Source organism: Megascapheus bottae, chromosome 7, assembly GCF_031878675.1.
Source record: "Megascapheus bottae isolate mThoBot1 chromosome 7, mThoBot2.hap1, whole genome shotgun sequence".
Classification (NCBI taxonomy): domain Eukaryota; kingdom Metazoa; phylum Chordata; class Mammalia; order Rodentia; family Geomyidae; genus Megascapheus; species Megascapheus bottae.
Genome location: NC_143515.1, coordinates 36,783,040 through 36,806,578, shown reverse-complemented (window position 1 = coordinate 36,806,578; position 23,539 = coordinate 36,783,040). Strand labels below are relative to the sequence as shown.

General features: G+C 36.4%; 1 protein-coding gene across 1 annotated transcript in view; it reads right to left on the bottom strand.

The window, feature by feature from the left end:
- The window catches only part of Ppp3r1 (protein phosphatase 3 regulatory subunit B, alpha), a 38,685-nt gene that overhangs the window by 2,913 nt on the left and 12,233 nt on the right, over positions 1-23,539 (bottom strand). The window contains exons 2-5 of the mRNA XM_090336774.1: positions 11,592-11,631; positions 2,967-3,143; positions 1,653-1,712; positions 918-1,102 (exon numbers count right to left, since the gene is read on the bottom strand). Coding sequence (XP_090192900.1) covers positions 918-1,102; positions 1,653-1,712; positions 2,967-3,143; positions 11,592-11,631 — 462 coding nt within the window. The remainder of the gene's footprint in view (positions 1-917; positions 1,103-1,652; positions 1,713-2,966; positions 3,144-11,591; positions 11,632-23,539) is intronic.

The following is a 23,539-nucleotide window of genomic DNA, read 5'->3' as shown; positions in this document are numbered from 1 at the left end:
ATTTCTGAGCCTTTGAGGACTGTTGCATTACAGATGAGTCTAAGCTGACAGCTTATAATCTTATCCCTCCTGTCCACTGGACTGATCATTCAACTGCGCAAATCCACAAGTTCAGTCACACTGTCTCGTCTGACACTTATTTTGTCCACCCAGATTCATAACCCTTTAATTCATTTTATTCCAATATTAGGAAGAAGTAAAAGTAAGTGCATGTTCAATCTACAATCTTCAAAAATTTTTAAGTAGGTGCATATACTATGTAATCTTTCAATTAAGAAGAAGGGGGGAAAAAGGCCAGGCACCAGTGGCTCATACCTATCTACAATCCTAACTATTCAGGAGGCTGAGATTTGAGGCTGAGTTCAAAGCTAGCCTGGCTAAGAAAGTCTGTGAGGCTCTTACCCCCAATTAACCACCAGAAAACTAGAAGTGCCACTATGACCCAGAGTAGTAGAGCCCTATAAATGACCAAAAAAAACCCTGGAGTTGGGAGTTTGGCCTAGTATGCACAAAGCCCTCAGTTCAATTCCTCGGTACCACAAACATAGAAAAGGCTGGAAGGAGCGCTGGCCTTGAGTAAAGCCCAACGACAGTGTTCAGCCCCTGAGTTCAAGCCCCAGGACTGGCAAAAAACAAAAACAAAAACCACACACCCACACAAAAAACACTTTTCCCATCCCTTTTATTGCTATAGCTTAAGGAGTCAAAATAAAAATAACAGTAAAGCCAAAATCATGAGCTCCATCAATGTTTAGAAAAGTGAGTTGTATTTGATTTTGTTTTCATGGTATTGGGGACCAAACTTAGGACCTTGTACCTGCTAAGTAAGAAAAAACTCGTATCACTTGAGCTCTATTAAGGTTCTTGGGCCATCTTTTTAAACATGATTAATAGAAGACCTGCTTTTTTGTACTTACAGCACAGAATTCTTCAAAGGATATTCTTCCATCTCCATCCTTATCTGCATTTATTATGGTTTTGTCTACAATCTGTTGTAACTGTGTATCCTTCAGATTGTTCCCCACCATCATCTTCAACACTTGGAAGAGCTCCCCATTGGAAATATAGCCATCTTTATCCATGTCATAGATACGGAAAGCAACTAGAAACAGATGAAGGAAAACAATTATATAAGATACATGAATCTTTTAATAAAAAAGCAATTGTCAAACGTCTAAAATTATGACTATGAGAATGTCTCTTTCTGAAATGTGGAAGTTATCCACAGGTTCAATTTAACATAGTGATTAAAACCAACCTATGGACTCAAGATAGCCAAGCTGAAGAGTATACCTAGATAAATTACTTAACCTAATATAGAACCTTGTAACATTGTATACACTCAGATACTTTAGAACAGTTCTTCCCACTATCATTTAAAAAAGAAAAACAAAAAAATAATAATTGGTTAAGTCATATAGCTAGTTTGCAGGGCTGTTTTGAAAAGGTAATTCTTAAGCTCCCTCTACACAACTAACAATAATAGATTATTCAAATACAGTAGTTGCAAATATCCTGAAGAATTCTCATTACAACATAATGAGAATTCCAACACATCTGGAATAAATGTTTTAGAATAAAATAAGTCTACAATGCAGTGTGGAATGGTAGCAATTTAAGAAGAATGGTGTCAAGTGAAGAAAAATACTTACACCTCAACTTCTGTTCCTTATCTCCTTTGACACTGAACTGAGACACTCCCTCAATGAATTCTAAATAAGAGTTAAAAATGTTTACAAGTAAGAACTTTCCAATTTTAACACAGAAAAACAGTATTTATCATCTTACATATCCTCAAAATGTTACTTGCTATGCAAAACAAAATATCCAGGCTAAAAGCTGAAAATGTCTAATTTAAAATCACCTGGAATTCCACATACCTAGAATTTCAACACATAGGAAGCTTAGGCAGAAGGGTAATAAATTTGAGGACCAAGCAAGACCTTGTCTTAACTAAACAATAAGAACACACTCCTGTAATCCTAGCTACTCAGTAAGCTAAAATCTGAGCATCACGGTTTGAAGTGAACCCGGGCAGGAAAGTCTATGAGACTCTTTTCTCCAATTAACCACCAGAAAACTGAGTTTTCAAAGTGCTATCTTAACAAGAACATACATAAACCATTAATTTTTTATTGCACATTTAATGATTCCTACCATACTTATAAGCAAGTACCTATCCCATTTATCAACATAAACCATTATTATTTAAACTTACACTGTATATCCTTAACACCACAAATATTTAACAACTATTAATTAATTAAAGTTTATTAGACTAGACTAATAAGAGTGGTATCCTTGAGCAGAAAAGCTCAGAGACAGTGCCCAGGCCATGAGTTCAAACCCCGCAAACAACGACAACATAGAAATAAAAATAAATTTAAAAAATTAAGAATAAAAATAATAATAAACTTCCAAAACCAAGTTTTTTTTTCTCATTTCAACTTCAAATTCTAAATTAATCAACTGAGCATTTGTTAACCACTACAAACAATAACATTCTTCTTGAAATTACTTAACTTTTTTCTTTAGAATATAAGTAATAGGGCTAGCAGTGTGACCTAGTGGTAGACTTGTTTGCCTAGCAACTAATCTTGTTTTCTAATAATACATCCTTACTATTATAGATAAACATATCCTTACCACTACAGGTCTTAGGCTTAAAAAAGAAAAAGAAAGGTTTAAAATGAAGCCTCTAATATTGCAAGTTGCCCTCAAGAGAATAACTTTCTAAATTTCCCTTTTGGGAGTAATTATTCTAAAAGAAATCTTTGTCATTTATGGACCAAACAGTAAAATAACTTAGTTTATTACAATATTCATGACAGGTTTTCAGGTTTTTAACATAATCTTTTATTCTAACATAATCAAAATACAAAGATCTTTTGCAAAATCTTAAGTTTTATTTTGTTCTTATTACAAATAGGTTATCTGTGATTTTAAAAAATTTTTAGAAACTTTACCTTTAAAGTCTACTTCTCCATTCCCATCTGTGTCAAATATATCTATTACTCGCTGTACTAAAGGATTCTGTTGTAACTCAGGCAGAGACATGAACTCTTCCACACTCAAAGAGCCAGAATTGTCCAAATCAAGCTTCTTAAATCGCTTTCCTAGCCGTTTAATTTCATCAGCATCAACTAAAAGGAAATAAAAAATGGTAACAAGATTTTTAAAAGGTGATTTTTATGGTCATTAAAAGAAAAAAAAATCCAACAGTTACTCAACCGTTTTTAATCTGTACACTGATTAAAAGAATTACATATATTATTACACTAATTTCTTTAAATACAGAAAGTACAAGCATCTTCATTTGGTTACCTTTCAGTTTGTTTGCTCCTGCCATGATATAGAACCAATTGTATGCCAGATGCCCAGATATCACAGGACTGAAGAAGCTAACTAAGCTGATCATGGAGGTTACAAGAGATATCCAAGGTGTGACAATGCTAAGCTGATCACAAATAACTACCAAATAAGCTACGTCAGCTCTGCTCTGAACCAAGCAAGCCACTTTCATTTTCACCTGTAAGTTGTAATTTATTTCTGATAACTCAAAGTTCAAAATTCAAAAGTTGCCTTCCCAGCTCACCCCATGATATAATTAATTCCTTTCTTGGGAAGCAATGTGTACAGATTCCTGAATATATTTCCAACTTCAGATCCATTCTTAAGGCTTAAGCAATTAAGGGACAGTGCCCAAGCCTTGAGTTCAAGCAAGCCCCAGTATCAGCACAAAACAAAAATATCATATTCATCAAAATAACATTAATGTTCACAATAAAACACTATATGAACACATCTAACCCATTTAGAACACTTTTCCGACATTCCCATTTTTTTCCAGGCTGAGTATTACATATCTTATTTTAGAACTAAGGCTAGAAAAAGTAATGGCAAAATAATAAAAGTGGAAACGGGAAAACAAAACTTCTCTACAAACCCTCAGTGGGAAAATCGGGATTTCTCCGTAGTACATCATTGTGAGATGAGGGAAGGGGAAAATGTGGCACCATCACTATTCGTGAAAACTGTTTATACTACTTGTTAACACAAGCCCAGAATAACTCAGAAAACTATTCAGAAACAAATTCAGGCATTTGATGGATTGTTTTAGTTACCTGGAAAACCTCACTAATTGGAAAGATAGCATTCAACAATTCTGAATCCTTACATAAGAGAAAATTCTGGAGGGGATGGAAGTGTAGATAAGCTCATTGACAGTAAAATTCTTAGTACTGCCAAGATTCTGGGCTACTCCCTAGGGCTAGTGTATTCACACATAAGCACACGACAACAACTTCTGTAAGGGAAGAATATAGAATTATAAAATGTCAAAAGTACATTTGGTCCTATCCAAACTTCTTTAAACTGTCAACATTAACTTGCTTAAAAAGCACAAATTCATATTGTTTGCTTTTACAATTTCATAATAACAGGATAAAAGCCCAAAACAAAAGCCAAGCACCAGTGCTGCTCATGCCTGTAATCCTAGCTACTGAAGAAATTGAGATCTGAAGATGATGGTTCAAAGGCAGGCTGGGGAGGAAAGCCCATGAGACTCTTATCTCCAATTAACTACAAGAAAACTGGAATTGGAGTTGTGGCTCAAAGTGGTAGGCTCAGTGAGAGTGTCCAGGCCCTGAGTTCAAGGCCCACAAATGACCCTCCCCAAAAGGCCTAGAACATTTAGCTTCAATTCAAATGTGTATATATATATATACACACACACACATATATATGTATATATATATATATATCTCATAGTTGTATATATCATTAAGTTTCTAGCCAAAGTCCTGAAATTAAGCAACTTTTTGAGGGGGTGGGGGCAGACCTAAGGCTTGTACTCAAGGTCTGGGCACTGTCCCTGAATTTCTTTTGCTCAAGGCTAGCACTCTACCACTTGAGCCACAGCACCACTTCATGCTTTTTCTGTGGTTCTGAGGAATCAAACCCAAGACTTTATGCATGCTAGGCAAGGACTCTACTACTAAGCCACATTTCCAACCTTTCTTTAGTAACATTTTAAAATCTACTTTCTTTTAAATATCTTCTTATGAAATATAAAATTATTAGATGAGTAGCCAAAACTTGCAAAGTGGCAGCAGTCACAATTTAACAACAAATGAGTTCTTAAAGAGACCTTCAAGCTGGCCATGGTATGTATGCCTGTAATCCCAGCACCCAAGAGATGAACCAGGATTATCCCTTAAATATGACTGGAGAAAAGAAGCTCACAGTCTCTCCCCTGTCCACTATTCCCAATACCTCATGCAAATACAGTTCACTTGGAATTTTTTTTTTTTTTTTTTTTTTTGCCAGTCCTGGGCTTGAGCTCAGGGCCTGAGCACTGTCGTTGGACTTTCTCAAGGCTAGAACTCTACCACTTGAGCCTCAGCACCACTTCTGGCTTTTTCTGTATATGTGGTACCGAGGAATCGAACCCGGGTCTTCGTGCATGCTAGGCAAGCACTTTAACCACTAGGCCAAATTCCCGGCCCACACTTGGAATTTTTTGTACCCAATTTCTTCCTTTTTTTCTTAAATATCCACATTCTAAAATTAGCATTAGATGTATGGGAAGAGGTTCACTTTGACATACTTATGTATGCATAGTTTGCCTGGATCTAATAACGTGGAACTTTTTTTGGGTCAGTTTCTGGGCTTGAACTCTGGGCCTTGGCACTGTCCCTGAGCTCTTCAGCTCAAGGCTACCATCCTACCCCTTGAGCCACAGCACCACTCCCGGTTTTCTGGTGGTTAATTGGAGATAAGAGTCTCAAGGACTTTTTAGTGCCTGGGCTGCCTTTGAACCTAGATCCTCAGATCTCAGCCTCCCAAGGAGCTAGGATTACAGGCGTGTACCACGTACCAGGCTCAATATGGAACTTCTTTAAGCCAGAAAAATGTATAAGGAGGCCCTATCTCTTTGTTAACCATTCAGTTATTTCCTCATCTCCCCCACCCCCTTCCTTCCACATAGAACTATAATGATGAGTTACATACAACTTCCCTACTTACTATCTAATTGAGACTAGTTGAGAAAGTAAATCAAGTATCTAAGTATTTAGAGTACTCAAACTGCCTTTTAAAACTAAGATATAAGAATGGTAACCTTCAACAAGAAACAATAAAAAGTTCCTTTATGTATTGAATAAAGTGACTTATTTTGTCACTACTTTTTCATAGCAGTTACTCAAGAATTTCCATTTGCCAGCAGTGGATCAGCTGTGTTGTAGGCCTTCTGAAACACCAGCATTCTTATAAGACAGGTAGACATTGCTAAAGTAGATCAAATTAACCTTGTCAGTACTACTGAATATAACAGTACTACTGTTATATTCAAGAAAGATATGTTTGGTACCAGTTAAGTATTAAAAAAGAAATACCAACTATTGAAGCCATTTTTTATCTGACTGTTTTCCTACTGCTTAGGGTACTATTCTTGTAAGAGATGGAAAGGAAAACAAAACTCCACCTCTTGACCATCTTGAGCCTCAGAGATACTCATATGCATAGTTTGCCAAGTTGAGGCACATCTTATTTTCTCACTCTCCTTTAGGAGAGCTACCTTTTTGAATAGTTCAAAATGCTAACATATTAAATTTAAATTTTATTAGAAATGATCTTATAAGTCATATATATACTGTTACATTAAGTCATTTTATGTCATATCTAAACAAAACTTCAAGAGCTTTCAGCTTGAGCTTATAAAAGAAAATTATTAATAAGAAAGTGACATATTGCTTACACAAAACACCTTAAATTCTTACTTTGATGTATTTTCAGGGATAAGTATGAAATTCAAAAATCTATTAATTTTAGCCCCATAAAATAATTAAGGTTTAGCTTTTAGAGAACTTATGTAGATACAATAAATCCTAATATTTTAAACTGCACATCAGTACTAAGACATGTAATACCAGCAAAGACAGAAGTATACGTACTCATCCATCTTCCTGATAAGTACAAATTACTTATTTCCTTTTACACTAATTCTCTTGTTCAGGGAAAAAAGAAAAAAAGAAACGTGGAGTAGGTATAGTTTTTCAAGTGGTAAGGCCTATCTAGCAAGTGCAAAAAGCCCCAAGTTCAAACCCCAGTCCTGCTGGAAAAAATTAAATAAAACAATAATTTTTCTGCAAAATTACACATAGAAAAGACCTGAGACCTAAGTGTCTAGCTCCCAATGAAAAGGAAGAAATACACAGAATGTTTATAACCTTGTCTCAAATTTTAGCTAATGCCCAATTGCTGTGTGGTAGTAAACATCAACAGGACAATCAGGAAGAATCTTTCAATTGCCACTCATAGATAACTTACTACTTTATTTTAAAAGTTTCATACTTTAACAACAAAAGCAAATTAAAACAAGTCTTTTACATTTGCTAGCAATATTTTCAAAGTAATTACATTTAATGTAGAAGCTTCGATAAAATCCTAGAAAAGAAAACTTTCAAACGATGTTGTGTCCACAGCACAGTTTATCAAAACAGGAAGGATTATTAATGTATCTTATTAATAATGATGCTGGCATTGATTACTTAGTAAAAGTGTCTTAAAAAATCTTAAAAAAAATCTACTTTTCATTTTGTAATTAAGAAGTATCCTGGGGGAAGGGAGTATTTTGAGGCAGTGCAATTATTTCCTCTCTAATCCTAACCTAATTTTCACATCAATCATTGGGTCTTGCCTCCACCATTTCATCACTGTATTATGTACCTAAGAATTATCTCCTTTCCCCCTCTTCTACACTGAATGCAACAACAATAAAACTAGTCCTTTCTCCATTCATTTCTGTAACTACCTCAGTATGGATTAATGGTTATCTACTTCATTCTATGGGAAAGTTCAATATTATCACCATTCACATTTTGTCGCTTTTTTTGGCCAGACATAGGGTTTGAGTTCAGGGCCTGAGTACTGTCCTTGGGCTTTCTCAAGGTTAGAGCTCTACCCTTTGAGCTACAGCATCACTTCCAGCTTTCTCTATGTATGTGTTACTGAGAAATCAAACCTGGGTCTTCATGCATGCTAGGCACTAGGCCAAACTCCCAGGCCCACATTGTTCTTAAGTTTGGTCTGTAGGTACTACTACTTCAAGATGGCTCTTGTATGGGTTTTCAGCAATCTCTTTTAGTTTGTTGCATACTTCCTTAATTTCTGGCACCACACATGGGACAAGATCATCCTACATACTTTCTCATTATCTACCTTTGTATACATATTTCTAAAAAGATTTCTCAATCTCTTTCATGACAAGAAATTTGCAACTGTACTACAGAACAAGAACTTTTAACCTTGATCCTCAGATCTCAGCCTCCTGAGTAGCAAGGATTACAGGTGTGAGCCACTCCCGGCTAAGATCTTAGAATACCTTAAGAGGTACTTCAAAAATCTAGAAGTTTAAATCTTTTTAATCTCCAATGAAGGTCATGTTTCTCCAAATAAAAAATACAAACCACCAGGGGGCGCAGTGAAAAAGCTCTTCACAAATAGCTCTCCAAAATCCCTCAAATTTTTTACAATTTTGTTTACAGACCAGTAGTTTAATATTTATATTTTGCACAGCAGAGTTTGACTACCTGACCAAAACAAAGCAAGAATACTATCTATATTATTAAAGGCTATATAATACAGACACGTTTGCATACTTTTCGTCTGTTCTTAGATATTAAAGATTATTGGCTTAAAATATCTACATTTCAGAAATACACCACAATTTTAGAATAAAAGAGTTAACAGGTGCTTCTTGTACTTTTAGATTATAATCTTTTCCCCCCAGTCCTGTTGGCTTGAGCTCAGGGACTGGGCACTGTCCTTAAAGCTTTCTCAAGGCTAGAACTCTACCACTTGGAGCTTTTTCTGTGTATGCAGTACCAAGTACCAGGTCTTTGTGCATGCTAGGCAAGCACTCTACCACTAGGCCACACTCCTGGCCTAGATTGTAATTCTGATACCTCAAAAGTTATTATGCACGGGGCTGGGCGCGGTGGCTCATGCCTGTAATCTTAGCGACTCAGGAGGATGAGATCTGAGGATCAAAGTTCAAAGCCAGCCTGGGCACAAAAGGACCTGAGACTTTTCAATTAACCTCTAGAAAATAGGAAGTGGGGCTTGGCTCAAGGGATGGTAGCCTTGAGCTGAAGAACTCAGGGGCAGCGCCCAGGCCGAGTTCAAGCCAACCAAAAAAAATCAAAAAACAAAAAACTTAGTAAGCAGGCAGGGCACCAGTGACTCATGCCTGTAATCCTAGCTACTAGCAAGGGGGAGATCTAAGGATTGCAGTTCAAAAAGCCAGACCAGGCAGCAAAGTGTATGAGACTCGTATCTCCACTAAACTACAAAAAATTTAAGAGTGGAGCTGTGGCTCAAATGGTAAAACACCAGCCCTGGCTTCCAATTCTTTTTCTTATAAGAACAGTTAGTTCACAAAGTCACACTACAGAAAAGAAATATTGTCTATCCTAAAATTATGAAGCTGAAAAGTAAATGTGAAAGCATCTGACCTGAAAATATTCTACTCTCACAAAATTCCAAATCACCATTTTAGAATCCTACAAGTAGAAACATGAAAATTGGATAAAGAATAAACTCCATCTCACTTTCACCTTCCAATATTTGTGACAGATATAAAGTAACATTAAGAACTCTGATTGCAAAACAATATGAGATTTTTTTTTTGCCTATTTTCAGGTTTCTAAATGCCAAAGAGCAGTCTCAATGACATTGACCACTCTTAATAATATAAAGTGAAATTCTAATTGTCACACCAATTGACATACTATTACTGCAGAAGACAAAAGGCAGTTAAAAGTAATCAAGGGAATGAAGTCACTCAGAAATAAATTAGTATTCAGAGATGTAGGGAGAAGCAGGTAGAAAGTAGTAGGGGCAAATAGGTCTGAACTAATAAACTATAATGTAGAACAGTATGACAAAGAGATTATCTTTTATTTCTATATATTAAACTATAAGAGTATAAGGAAGAAAAATATTGTTCTACTTATCAAATCGTGCTTTTCTTATTAAAAGACACTGGAATACACTGATAGATCACACCTGTAATCCTAGCTACTCAGGAGGCTAAGAGCTAAGGACTGTAATTCGAAAGCCAGCCCAGGCAGGAAGGTCCAAGACTCTTATCTCCAATTAACCACCAGAAAAACGAAAGTGGAGCCGTGCCACAAAGTGGTAGAGCCCTAGCCCTGAGTTCAAGCTCCACAATCAACATTAAAAAAAAAATTGAATTGAAAACTATAGAGGAACAATTCTACATTTCCAAATGGATATCAAAATGATATCATTGACAAAGCACTCTATTAATAGGCTACTATCAATGATACAGGTAAACAGATCACTAACTTGTCTCTTTTTGTTGACTCTTTGCAATATTATCACACTGGATTTTTAATATATAGTCTTCCCAATAATGTACTCAGTTTGAAAGAATCATTCCTATCACTATGCTCAGGATTTTAAAAACTAACAAAAACCTACTGATCACATTTCAAAAAAAATTTTTTGCCAGTCCTGAGGCTTAAACTCAAGGCCGAGGCACTGTCTGTGAGCAAATTCTTTTGCTCAACACTAGGACTCTACCATTTGAGCCACAGAGCCACTCACTTCCGGCTTTTTCTGTTTATGTGTTACTAAGGTATTGAACCCAGGGATTCATGCATGCTAGACAAACAATCTACCACTATGCCAACATTCCCAGCCTGAGAAATTCTGTAAGAGCAGACAAGACTGATTACATTTTTAAGCGATTCTATTTGCATAAAATGTAAAGACAATACACATTTGGTAAGGCTTTAACTAGCCCAAAAATTATGAACATAAGTCACTTCTAAAATAAGACCAATAAAATGGGCTGCAGGTCCATATACTTCTCTTTCCCCAAGTGACTTAGGAAATATTGCAAAACAAGGAGCCTGGACCTTTGAGTTACCAAACAGAAATAAAGCTACTACAAATACACTTCGTAATTTTGTAAACCTGAAAATCTACAAGATTAAACCACTGAGATTTAAAGGTTTATCTGCAGCTACATCATAGTGCAAACATTAATAATGTCTGTTTTTAAAATTACTAGCTTGGCACCAGTAGCTCAAGCCTATAATTCTAGCTACTCAGAAGGCTTAGTTGAGGACCACAATTCAAAGCCAGCCTGGAGTCCATGACTTGTCTCCAGGAGCTCCAGTGGCGTAATCAGTTCGTGCACGGTACTTATAAGACACTTGTCTCCAATAACCCCAAGCTGCTGGAAATGGGAGCTGTGCCTCAAGTGGTAAAGTGCTAGCCTTGAACAAAAAACTCGAGGACAGCATCCAGACCCTGAAATTCAAGACCTACCCAAAAATAAATTTTTTTTTAAATTTAATTTAAGCTTAGTCTTAATTTATTAAAGTTTAACTTATTAACTTAAAGTTTATTTATCAAATGCATTACTCATTTTAAATAGTTACATATATCTATGCTATATAGATAAGTAAACATATACAATATACATATGTATATGGCTTATAGTATATTCATACATATTCATTATAAGAAAATCCTAAAATCAAGAATATTCAACTTACAGTGCGAGCACATTTCCAAAGGGTAACTTGCCTCATTTCCCTGCAAGGGGAAAAAAAAAAATGGTTACCAGATTGGCTCAAATTTCTTCAAAATTCAAGTATTTTACATAACAAAACACAGGGAAATGAGCCACAAACCAGAATGAGTTTCACCTTATAAAAGGCACTTACATTTTTTTCATTGGGTGAAAACACATTGTAAAACACGGGGAAAAGAGCTTTTAACACAAAGAGCTTTTAACTCAAACGTGGATCTGCTACTTGAACTTAAGCAAACCTGTTTCAAATCATCATTTTAATAGTCTAAATATGCTGTATATCAAATCCTCACTTACTAAGACTATCAATGTTCCAAGTTATTGTGTGAGCTCATTTTGAAGAACAGCTCAACGCCTCTTCTGATATTTCTATTTAACTGACGTTTCCAGAGACTACAAAATAAACTATTAAAAAAACTTTTTTACCATTTATATCTATTGAAAATAAATTTTCCTCATGTTTTATATTAAAGGGATGCAAGTTCAATATAAGTCACTTTATAACTGTTGCTTTTCATAAAAAGTCATATCCCAAAAGCCAGGCACCAGTGACATCCATCAAGGAATGCAGTTCAAAGCCAGTAGTCCATGAAACTTATTTCCAATAAACAAAAACAAAGCTAGAAGTGGATCTATAGTTCAAATGGTTTGAGCAAAAAAGCTCAGGCACAACACCCAGGTCCCTCAGTTCAAAACTCAGTACCAACCCCTCCCCCCAAAATTCTATCTCATACCACATCTAAATTCCATTCAACTGTTTCCTATGCTAGGATATTGTGTGAAATATGATTAAAAAGTGTTTTTTTTCTTTTTTGTTTTTAGGAAAACTATAGATCAAGACCAATATCTGTATTTCAGTTTTTAAGAACTGAGCACAAGGAGGCAAAAAAAAAAATGGTGAAGGATCACACTATTTGATTAGCAGTGGAACCAACTGGATTTAGCAAGTGTAAATTTCAGTGAAAATTCTAAGTATAATAGAATCATAAACATCTCTAATATGGTCCATGTATCTTAAGATATATTGAATATTCAAAGCTTAGTAAATTGAATATCAAGGATTCTACACTGCACTGTCTAACCTGAACCCTGCCTAACAAATTCGGATCAACATTAAAGTATTTATATTTGCATATTTTCATAAGCTAATGCAAACAATCTGAGGGGGAAATTTTAGTAAGGCAGGTTTTCTTTTAAGCATTTCAACCAATAGCTAGGAGTAGTGGGGCATACCTGTCATCTCAGCTACTCAGAAGGCTATGATCCAAATAGAAGCAAACAAACAAACAAAAGTTTGCAACAGCCCATCTCAACAACAAAAAAGGATAGGATACCTTTCCAGCTACAGTGGAAGTCCACAAAGAATAATCACAGTCCAGGAGCAGCATGGGCAAAAAGCAAGACCCTATCATAAAAAGTACCTGAGAGTCCAAGCCCCACAACCAACAACAATTTAACAAAAGTACCTGAGCAAAAAGGAAATGGGGCTCCTCTTAAGTCACAGAGTGTCTGCCTAGCAAGCAAAAGCCCTGACTTCGCAAGGGAGAAAATAACTACAGATAGACTAAAACTAAAAGGACAGGAAAGATAGACTTTACAAACAAAAATAAAAAGAGCCATGAGCAGTGGCTCACACCTGTAATCCTAACTACTCAGGAGGCTGAGATCTAAAGATCGTGGTTCAAAGCCAGCCGAGACACACTACATGAGACTCCTTATCTCCAATTACTAGAAAACTGGGAAAGAAATTAGGGCTGAGGCTCCAGGGATAGAACTGTAGCCTTGAGCTGAAGAGCTCAGAGACACCACCCAGGCCCAGAGTTCAAGCCCCAAGACTGACCAAAAAAAAAAAAAAAGAAAAAAGAAAGAAAGAAAAGTAAAAAAAGAGATAATGTGATTAACCAGTGAAAAACACAAGGAATACTATCAGAAATAAAGACTGCAATTACATAACGTTTAAAAGATGGAGTTCAAAAATGTATAGAACACTACAAATTCCTGCAGAAAGGCAGAAACGATACAGATCTAGTAAGTCTGAGTTCACTTTATGAGGCCAGATTACCTTAATACCAAAATCAGACAATGACATTATAAAAGAGCAAACTGTATTTTAATATCTTTTTCATTACCATACAGGTAAAAATCCTTAATAATATTTCAGCAAATGAATGCAGGAAAATTTCAAAATTATGTCATAACCAACTGATAATTATTACAGCAATGCAAGGCGGTTTAACATCCAACATTAAGGTGATTCACAGTAACAGACTAAAGCAGTCATCTCAACATATGCAATAAAAGTATTAGGTTAATTCTAACAGTAATTCATGACAGAACTCATCAAATTAAGGATTCTCCTCAGTCTTGATACCTTGAAAAGGGTATCTAAAAATTCTTCAAATAAGATGTCTATTTCAAGCCAGGCTTGGTGGCTCACACCTGTAATCCTAGCTACTCAGGAGGCTGATGTCTGAGGATTGCGGTTTTCAAAGTCAGCTCAGGCACTAAAGTCCATGAGACTCTTATCTCCAATTAACCACTAGAAAACGGCTGGAGTGGAGGCTTGGCCTCCAGAGGTAGGGTGGTAGCCTTGAGCTGAAGAACTCAGGGACAGTGCCCAGGCCCAGAGTCCAAGTCCCATGACCTGACCATAAATGAATGAACTTATGAATGAAGTCTATTTCATATGTAAAATGGTAAGAGACTGAATTCTTTTGTCTTTAAATCAGAAACAACCTGTACCAGTACAATAATGCAAGAAAAAAAAAACTTCATAAAAGGCTGTCAGAATAAATGAGTTAAGAAAAATGGTAGGATAAAGTATCGATATACAAAAATCAGATGTACTCTTACATTCTGGATATTACAAAATAAAATTAAGAAAACACTTCCTCATAAAATCAAAAATACTGGGGCCGGGAGTTTGGCCTAGTGGTTAAAGTGCTTGCCTAGCATGCACGAAGACCCGAGTTCGATTCCTCGGTACCACATACATAGAAAAAAAGCCAGAAGTGGTGCTAAGGCTCAAGTGGTAGAGCTCTAACCTTGAGAAAGTCCAAGGACAGTGCTCAGGCCCTGAGCTCAAGCCCAGGACTGGCAAAAATAAATAAATAAATAAATAAATAAATGAAAAATACAAAATAATTATAAAGTCAAACTTTACAGAATGTACATAGTTTAGAAATATTAAATGAAAGAGAGACAGACACTACTGGGTGTTGGTGGCTCATGCCTATAAAACCTACCTACTCATGAGGCTGAGATCTATCTGAGGATCATGGTTTAAAGCCCATAAAAAAAATAAATGTGGAGCTATGGCTCTAGTGGCAGAGTATTAGTCTCCCAAGACCCTGAGTTCAAGCTCCAGGCTTAGAGGTAAGACTTATTACTATCCCAATTAAAACCCCAGAAGAGAAGCCAAGAAACTAGTGCCCCCCAAACCCAACAAACCATTCACTAAATGGGCAAGCAAACTAAAGAGACTTATCAAAAGAAGAAAATGGCAGAACAGCATATGAGAAAATGTTCATCATCCATGGTCATAATGGAAATGCAAATAAAAACAACCCTAAGATACCACTTTACCTCAACAAAAATGGCCAAGATTTTGAACTCAAGACAATGACAGATGCTGGCGGGGTTGTGGAGAAAAAGGAACCCTACTACACTGCTGGTGGGATTGTAAACTAGTTCAGACACTCTGGAAAGCAGTGTGGAGCTTTCTTAAAGAACTGAAAATTGACCTTCCCTGCAATCCCGCCATACCACTTCTGGGCATCTACCCTGAACATTATAATCCAAGATATGATAAGGACACCTGCTCAGCTATGTTCATCTCTGCACTATTCACAATAGCCAGGTGATGGAAACAATCCAGATGTCCTACTGCAGACGAATGGATACAGAAAATGTGGTGTGTGTGTGTGTATATATATATATATGTATACATATACACAATGGAATTCTACATAGCCAATAGACAAGATAAAATAATGGCATTTGCAGGGAAGTGGATGAATCTAGAGTGAATCATGTTGAGTGAGACAAGTCAAGACCAAAGGAACAAAAGGCGCATGGTATCCTTAACATGTGGCTATTAAATCCAAACAGTACAAGAGAGAGGACTCAATATTTGCACACCCAATGCTATGGACAAGGTATTGGAAATATAAACACAACTACAAAGACATAAAAACCTATGACTCTATAATGTTTTATTCCATAGATTAATATATATCTATGATATACAAACCCTTAGCCTAATTTTGATTATGTTCTAAAAACTAAGTGCCAGTGATTGTATACAGAGATTCCCTTCTAGAATACTTGTTTGTTAAACATGTCATTTGAAATACGATGTAAAAATCAATGTTAATAAATTCATTGTCCGTAATCCTATCTATTCAAGAGGCTGCGATCTGAGGATCACAGTTCAAAGCCAACCTGGGTGGGAAAGTCTCTCAGTCTTTATCTCCAATTAACTAGCAAAAAAAAAAAAAAAAAAACAACCCCAAACCAAAAAAACCAACAGAAGTAGAGGTATGGCTCTTACGTGGTACATCACTAGCCTTGAATTAAAAAAAAAAAAAAAAGAAAAGAAAAGAAAAAGAAAAAAGGATGGTAGCTTGGCTCAGTGGTAAGTGTACTTGCCTAGGTTTCATGAAGACCCAGGTTCAATTCCTTGGTACTACATATATAGGGGAAGAAAAAAAAAAAAACAGAAATGGTGCTGTGGCTCAAGTGGTAGAGCTCTAGCCTTGAGAAAGCCCGAGGCTAGGCTCAGTGCTCAGGCCCTGAGTTCAAGGCCCAGGACTGGCGCGCGCGCGCACATTGAAAAGCTTCCCCCTCCAAAAAAAACCCACCAGCAGAATATTTTATAGGAATCTAAAATTTGTATGAAAATACAAAGTACCTATGCTGTCAAGCAAATTGAAAAAAAATGAAGGATTCAAAGTATCTGACATAAAATTATAAAGCTCTAGTCATCAATACCAAATAATACAACAACTAAGGGAGCAGAATAAAGAAAAAGTGTCTAAGACATTCACTGAGTAAAGATTTTTGCAATTAATAATACCAGAATAAGAGGATTACCAGACCTCTCTCTCTCTCTCTGAAGAGAAACAGCTATTTTACAAACAAAATAGTGCATGAGCACGTGAAAACATTTTTAACACTAGACAGTAGAGAAATATAAATTAAAACCACAATGACATGTAACAATAAATGCAGCTAGTATAATACAACTAAAACTTACAAAATTGACATACCAAGCATTACCAAGATACTTTTTAAAAATGGGCCTGTGGGGCTAGGAGTTTGGCCTAGAGGTTAGAGTGTCTGCCTCACATGAACAGAGTTCAATTCTTTATTACCACATACATAGAAAAAGCTGCAAATAGTGCTGTGGCTCAACTGATAGAGCTCTAGTCTTGAGAAAACCTAAGGGCAGCACTCAAGCCCTGAGTTCAAACACCGAGACTGGCCAAAAAAAGAAACACACACACACACACACACACACACACACATAAATAAGGGCATGTGATGGGAGAACTCTTTAATGGCCTTTCAAATTCCCAAACTTCCATATTCATTCATTTTCTTCCACTTATTAAAATATTCACATAATATCACTGGAAAAGTACTTTACACATATAAAATATCCCAAATCAGTTGACTTCAGGACAAGATCATCCAAGTGGGCTGGATTTATTTGTAAAAGCCTTTTAAAAGCACAATTTTCCTGGTCTAAGGGGAAGTCAAGATTCAAAGAATGGGAGGAATTTAACACAAGAGAGATGAAGAGGCCACATGGTATTGACTGTAGGCAGCTTAGAGAATTTGTTGCAAAGGAGGAGCTGACTTCTGCCAAAACCCTGAGACAACTGGGATGCAGACTCTTCCTCAGAAGCCTTTAGCTTTGGGATACCCTGAAGGGAACTTAGTTGTGCCACAGCAAATTTCTACATAACTATTAAATAAATAGATGTGTCTAAAGTTACTAAGTATTTATTACTCAGGAATCTAACAGCCAGAAATATAGTATTTGTGGGCTAAAAGAAAAAATGCCATTAGTAAAGATGTGGAGCAAGTGGGATCTTTACACATTGCTAGGAAGAACTCAAATTTCACTGTTATTTTAGAAAACCTTTGGGTGGATTTTTCATTTACCAAATGAATTTTTGATGGACTCATGATCAAAATGAGTTTACAAATAGCCACAGTTTTATTCTTATTAATACAATCTGGAAACAACCTAAATGTACCCAACAAGTCAATAATAGGTAAACAAACTACATAGAACAAAAACAGAGCACTATTCAGTACTGAAGTGGTAAAGACTGCTGATGCTCATAATTTAAATAAATCTCAAAAGCAAGCAGGGTGCAGTGGCTCACGCCTGTGATCCTAGCTACTCAGGTAGCTGAGATCTGAGGATCAAGGTTTAAAGTCAGCCCAAGCACAAAAGGACCTGAGACTCTAATCTCCAATTAACGTCTAGGAAATTGGGGAAATGGGGCTTGGCTCAATGGTAGGGCAATAGCCTTGAGCTGAAGAGCTCAGGGACAATGCCCAGACCCAGGAGTAGGACGGCAGCCTTGAGTTGAAGAGCTCAGGGACAGTACCCAGGCCGAGTTCATGCTCCATGACCCACAAAAAATAAATAAAATAAAAATACAAAAAATAAATCTCAAAAGCAATATGCTAAGTGAAAGAAGTGAGACAGCCAAATATATACTGCATGACTAGTCTATAATTTTTGAAAAGGAGTATTACAGTGATTAAAAATTTAGAGAATTCTGTAAAGGGGTGAATATAAATTTTAAGGTGACAAGACATAGACATATTCTACAACTTGACCGCTGAAGTGCTTCCAAAACTCAGGGACAGTACCCAAGCCCCACGACTGAGCAAAAAAAAAAAAAAAAAAAAAAAAGAGTGGTTAATTTTATTGTATATGCCTCAATAAAACTGCTTTATGAAAGCCAATTACCTCAGTCCCTAGTATAATGGAAGGGCTTAACAAATTGAAGTCTCCAGTTACGAAATCAACTCATCATTTTAGATAATAAACCAATCAACCAATCAATACAATTTCTTGTGATATTCAAAAATTTTTAAATATAGTTCTTTATGACACATACAAATTTGAATACAGCAAATAACATTTTCCCGATGAAACCAAAATCTTAAAGCAAATTTGGCATTCACAATTCTTTCATCCCTAATTACTTTCTCAGACTTTTAGCACCACAAAAATAGCACCTGTCTTACTTGGTTATTATATGCCTTGCTGGATTTAAGAATGCCCTATATATTTGAGGTTAAATTGTAGTACAAGTTAAAAAAAAAACCTGGAATTTAGCATTTTAAGTAATTAGTTGAATTCATGCATTAGTAAATTTATAAATGTTCAGTTACCACTTTACTTTAGATTTTTCAACTTTTCATCACAAGCATTCTGATATTCAGCATCTGGACCCACTACATACGTTTTAATTAAGCAAGCAGTATACCAATGTAATATTTTTAGTTCACACACAAGAGCCTATAACCAAATAAGGCAATGTTGTCATCGCTACATGTCTACCAGAAAAAGATAAATGCTTAAATATCCTCACAGCATATCTTTTGAAAATAGTCTAAACTTTATAGAATACATCTATAAAATGTATTTTGGTTCTCTCAAATTTTAACACTTTAAGACCAAAGTAACTGTAACATGAAGACCCCAAAACTCTTTTTTTTTAAATTTCTTTGCCAGAAACTTTTAGATAACATTTTCCTAGTTACTACTGATTTGATCCTCAAATAAACAATCATAACAGAGTTAAAAAGGTTGGAAACACTAAATTACATGAGTTTGAAAGGATATATGAGGAATCAATTTAAATACCTTTAAATGCTGAAAGATGGTGTGATGGTGTGCCAGCTTCTTAAGAGTTAATGTATTATAATTAAACAAATTTCATCCAGAAATCACTAGCCATCTTAATAAATATTTTATAACACATACCACTCTTTCCTAGATATATAATGCAACATATAATTTGGAGAAGAGGAATTAAAAAGATCAAGATGAGGGGGATTAGGAGGCGGAGAGGGAGAGAAGGGAAACGAAAGTAAGAGAGAGGGAGGGAGGGAGAAAAAAAGGAAGGAGAGAGAGAGAGAGAAAGACAGACAGATAGATGAGAAAGGAAAGAGAAAGACAAAGACAGAGGGGGGAAGGGGGAGGAAAGAAACACAAACTAGATGACTTCAAGGTGTCCTGGTCAAATTATTAAACACTAATGGAGATGCTAGAGATATTAAGATACACACCAAAAAGGGGTGAGATGGAGACAGAGAGGAGTGTAGGAAGAAATGAAGACGGAGAAATACACCGAATATCAAGAAACTCTTGAAAGCATCCTGTTGGTTCAAGAGACAAAACATTTCCCAAATAAGAGTATGCCTAACATGTTAATATTTTCTCACAGGCCTATGCAACATACAGTGTGGTGTTTAAAAAAAGGAAAAAGCAGAAGCTGGGCCAATCTAAGCCAGAGAAATCTCTCTCTCTTCCTGCACCCAACTGAAACTGTCTATCTGGGAGGAGCAAATTCAAATATACTCATTTTTTTAAGTTTGCAGCATAACCTGGGTTCTCAGAATGGTCTTCTATCATGTCACAAGAATATTAAAAGATTCTTTAAAATCCATCTTTACTCAGATTTGAATCTCTCAATCTTCTTGGTCAACTCATTTCTCCTCCCGCAAATAATCATCTTTTAAACAAAAACAGATGGCAAAAATATAGGCAGCAATTTTAAAGAATAGTGGAGTAGCAGAGCCTAAAGACAGAAAAGGAAAGCCAGGCACAATGGCTCATGCCTGTAATCCTAGCTACTCAGGAAGCTGAGATCTGAGGATCAAGGTTCAAAGCCAGCCCGAGCACAAAAGGACCTGAGACTCTAATCTCCAATTATGAACCTCTAGAAAAACGGGAAGTGGGGCTTGGCTCAAGGGTAGGGCAGTAGCCTTGAGCTGAGGAGCTCAAGGATAGCACCCAGGCCAAGTTCAAACCCTATGATCCACAAAAAAAGGAAAAAGCAATAGACCTCAGTAGTACAAGTTGCTGGCAACATACAGCTAGCAGGATTTTAGTTACAGCAACAAAATTTCATTCTGGGTATTTTGTGGATAACCTATAGAAATATTAACTAGCATTATCACTATTAAACAGGGACTAGTTTTCCTACAGACGACAATGCTGTATCTTTATTTGTCAAGATTTTGGGAGAAAATCAACACAAAACCTAAAAATACAAAGCCTAGGTAGGGAGGGCTCTGAGAGCTCATGACTGTATCCCTAGCTACCTTGATCTAGAGGGCCAAGGTTTTAGCCAGCCTGGGAATAAAAGTCTGTGAGACCCTATCTACCATTATCCAGCAAAAAAGAAGTTGGACTGAAAATGTAGTTCAAGTGGTAGAGTACTAGCAGTGAACAGAGAAGATCTGATACCTGTTATCTTCGTGAGAGAGCCCTAGCACCTTTAAGTCAAATATGACAAAATGCTGTTATCTTCCAACTCATTGAAACAATACAACAGATGTTGAATGCATATAATGTTAACTCTTCTGAGGATGCTTCAATAATGAAGCCTGAAACAATCAGAGCTCAATTTCAGTTAAAATATATCTGTTAAATAACATCTAAGTTACTCACTTGTCTTTCTCCACTGCTCAGTGTTAATCATAATTTTGTACATTTATCTCATATCCTGACTCCTGTACAAGTATTAAATTAATTTAGCCCTATACTTTTATTGAATAAATCAAGAATTTTTCTATGTAGGCCATGTGTCCACTCCTCAATAGTTTTTCTCCCTTTTCCTATGTATGCATGCCTTTTCTATTTTTTTTTCTTGCCATATTGCAGCTAGAATTTCCAGCACTACACTGAAAAAGACCTTGAAGACAAGGTACCTTTGCTTTATTACAAATCTTCCCCCAACCCCACCTCCACCCCCACTCAGTTGTGAGGCTTAAACTCTGTCTGGGCACTGTTCCTGAGTGCTTTTGCTCAAGGCTAGTACTCTACCACTGTAAGCCAGAATTCCTCTTCTGGTTAATTGGAGATAAGTATGCAGTCTCTTAGCATTAGGTATAAGACTATCTAGGTTTCTGTAGATTTTCTTTACACAAGAAGGAAGATTGCCCCATTCCATTTCTTTTTGTTGGCTTTATAATTAATAAATGCTCAATTTATCTCATAGGGCCTTTTTTTTAGGAGGGAGATCTTGGGGCTTGAACTTGGCCTGGGCACTGTCCTTGAGCTCTTCAACTCAAAGCTACCACCTTACCCCTGGGCCTGGGTGTTGTCCCTGAGCTCTTCAGCTCAAGGATACTGCCCTACCCTTGAGCCAAGCCCCACTTCCCATTTTCTAGGGGTTAGTTGAGTCCTTTTGTGCCCAGGGTGGCTTTGAACCTTGATCCTCAGATCTCAGCCTCCTGAGTAGCTAGTATTACAGGCGTGAGCCACCACGCCCAGTTGGGGACTTTTTTTCCCCCAATATTTTTTATTGTAATTAATAGAAGGGTTACATTATATTCACCAGATAGAAGGTGCATTACTTCACAAACATTGATACCTTTTCTCATGTCTTAGTCCCCATTTCCCTCCCCCCTGGGGACATTTTCCCACTGACATATCATAAACCACAGCTTTTCTGTATTATACAAAACAAGTAAGTTGCCAGGTGTTGGCAGCCCCCACCTATAATCCTAGCTACTCAGGAGGCTGTGATCTAAAGATCATGGTTCAAAGCCAGATTGGGTAGGAAGTCTGTGAAACTCCAATTAACCACGGAAATGCCAAAAGTGGAGCTATACAGCTTAAGAGTTAAGAGTTCTAACCTTGAACAGAAAGCTCAATGACAGCACTCAGGCCCTCAGTTCCAAACCAAGGAAAGAAAGAAGGATGGAGGGAGGGAAGAGAGGGATGTTTTCAAGCCATTTTTTTTCTTTTAGAACACTTAAATTCAAGTGGCTTATCACTACCAACTTACACTGCCCTACCAATTTTAAATGTGTTGTTCCTGTATTTACCACAGAAGTCCACAATTACACAAACATGACAATAAGAGGGTATGAGATAGGTGAGGAAAGCTGACAAATTAAGCTTGACAATCAAGGATTGAAAAGTATAATGCACTTTGAATAGAAAACTATCCAACAATGTCTTGTACGCTGTAATACCAACTTGGTTCCATTTTAATTTTAAAAACACATATGTAGGCATGAGACTGAATTATAAAAGGAAGAAATGATTTGTTTGCTAATTTTATATTCAGATTTTTTGTTTCCTAGCAGGCTTCCTTCATTGTAACCATTGGATAGTGGTAACAAACAGTAAAGTAAAAGGTTTTGGAGTTCAGAAGGTAGAGGGTATCTAGCTTTTGATCAAATTTAGAAAAAAAATCTGAGATCGAATAAATTTAAGAAGTTAGAATTTCTTCATCATTAGTAAAATTACACTATATTTCCAGAATGCTGACATATATTGTACATACTCAATAAAATGCATAAAAGGAGTAAACAAACAAAAACTCCACATATAGCTGGGCTCTACTGGTGGCTCATGCCTGCAGTCCTAGCTATTATCTCCAATAAACTACTCAGGAAAAGCTGGGAGTGGTGCTGTGGCTCAAGAGGCTCAGGGACAGTGCCCAAGCCCCGAGACTGGCAAAGGAAAAGAAAAAACAAAGACATTTAATTACTCTCCAAATCGGAAACACTATAGACATGTCATTTTCAATTATGACAAATGAAAACACAATCTCAAACATAGGAACTAAAATAATTCCAGTGGTGGGACAGTTTTGATGATAGTAAGAGATCCATATTGCTTTGCAGGAGAATTAAGAC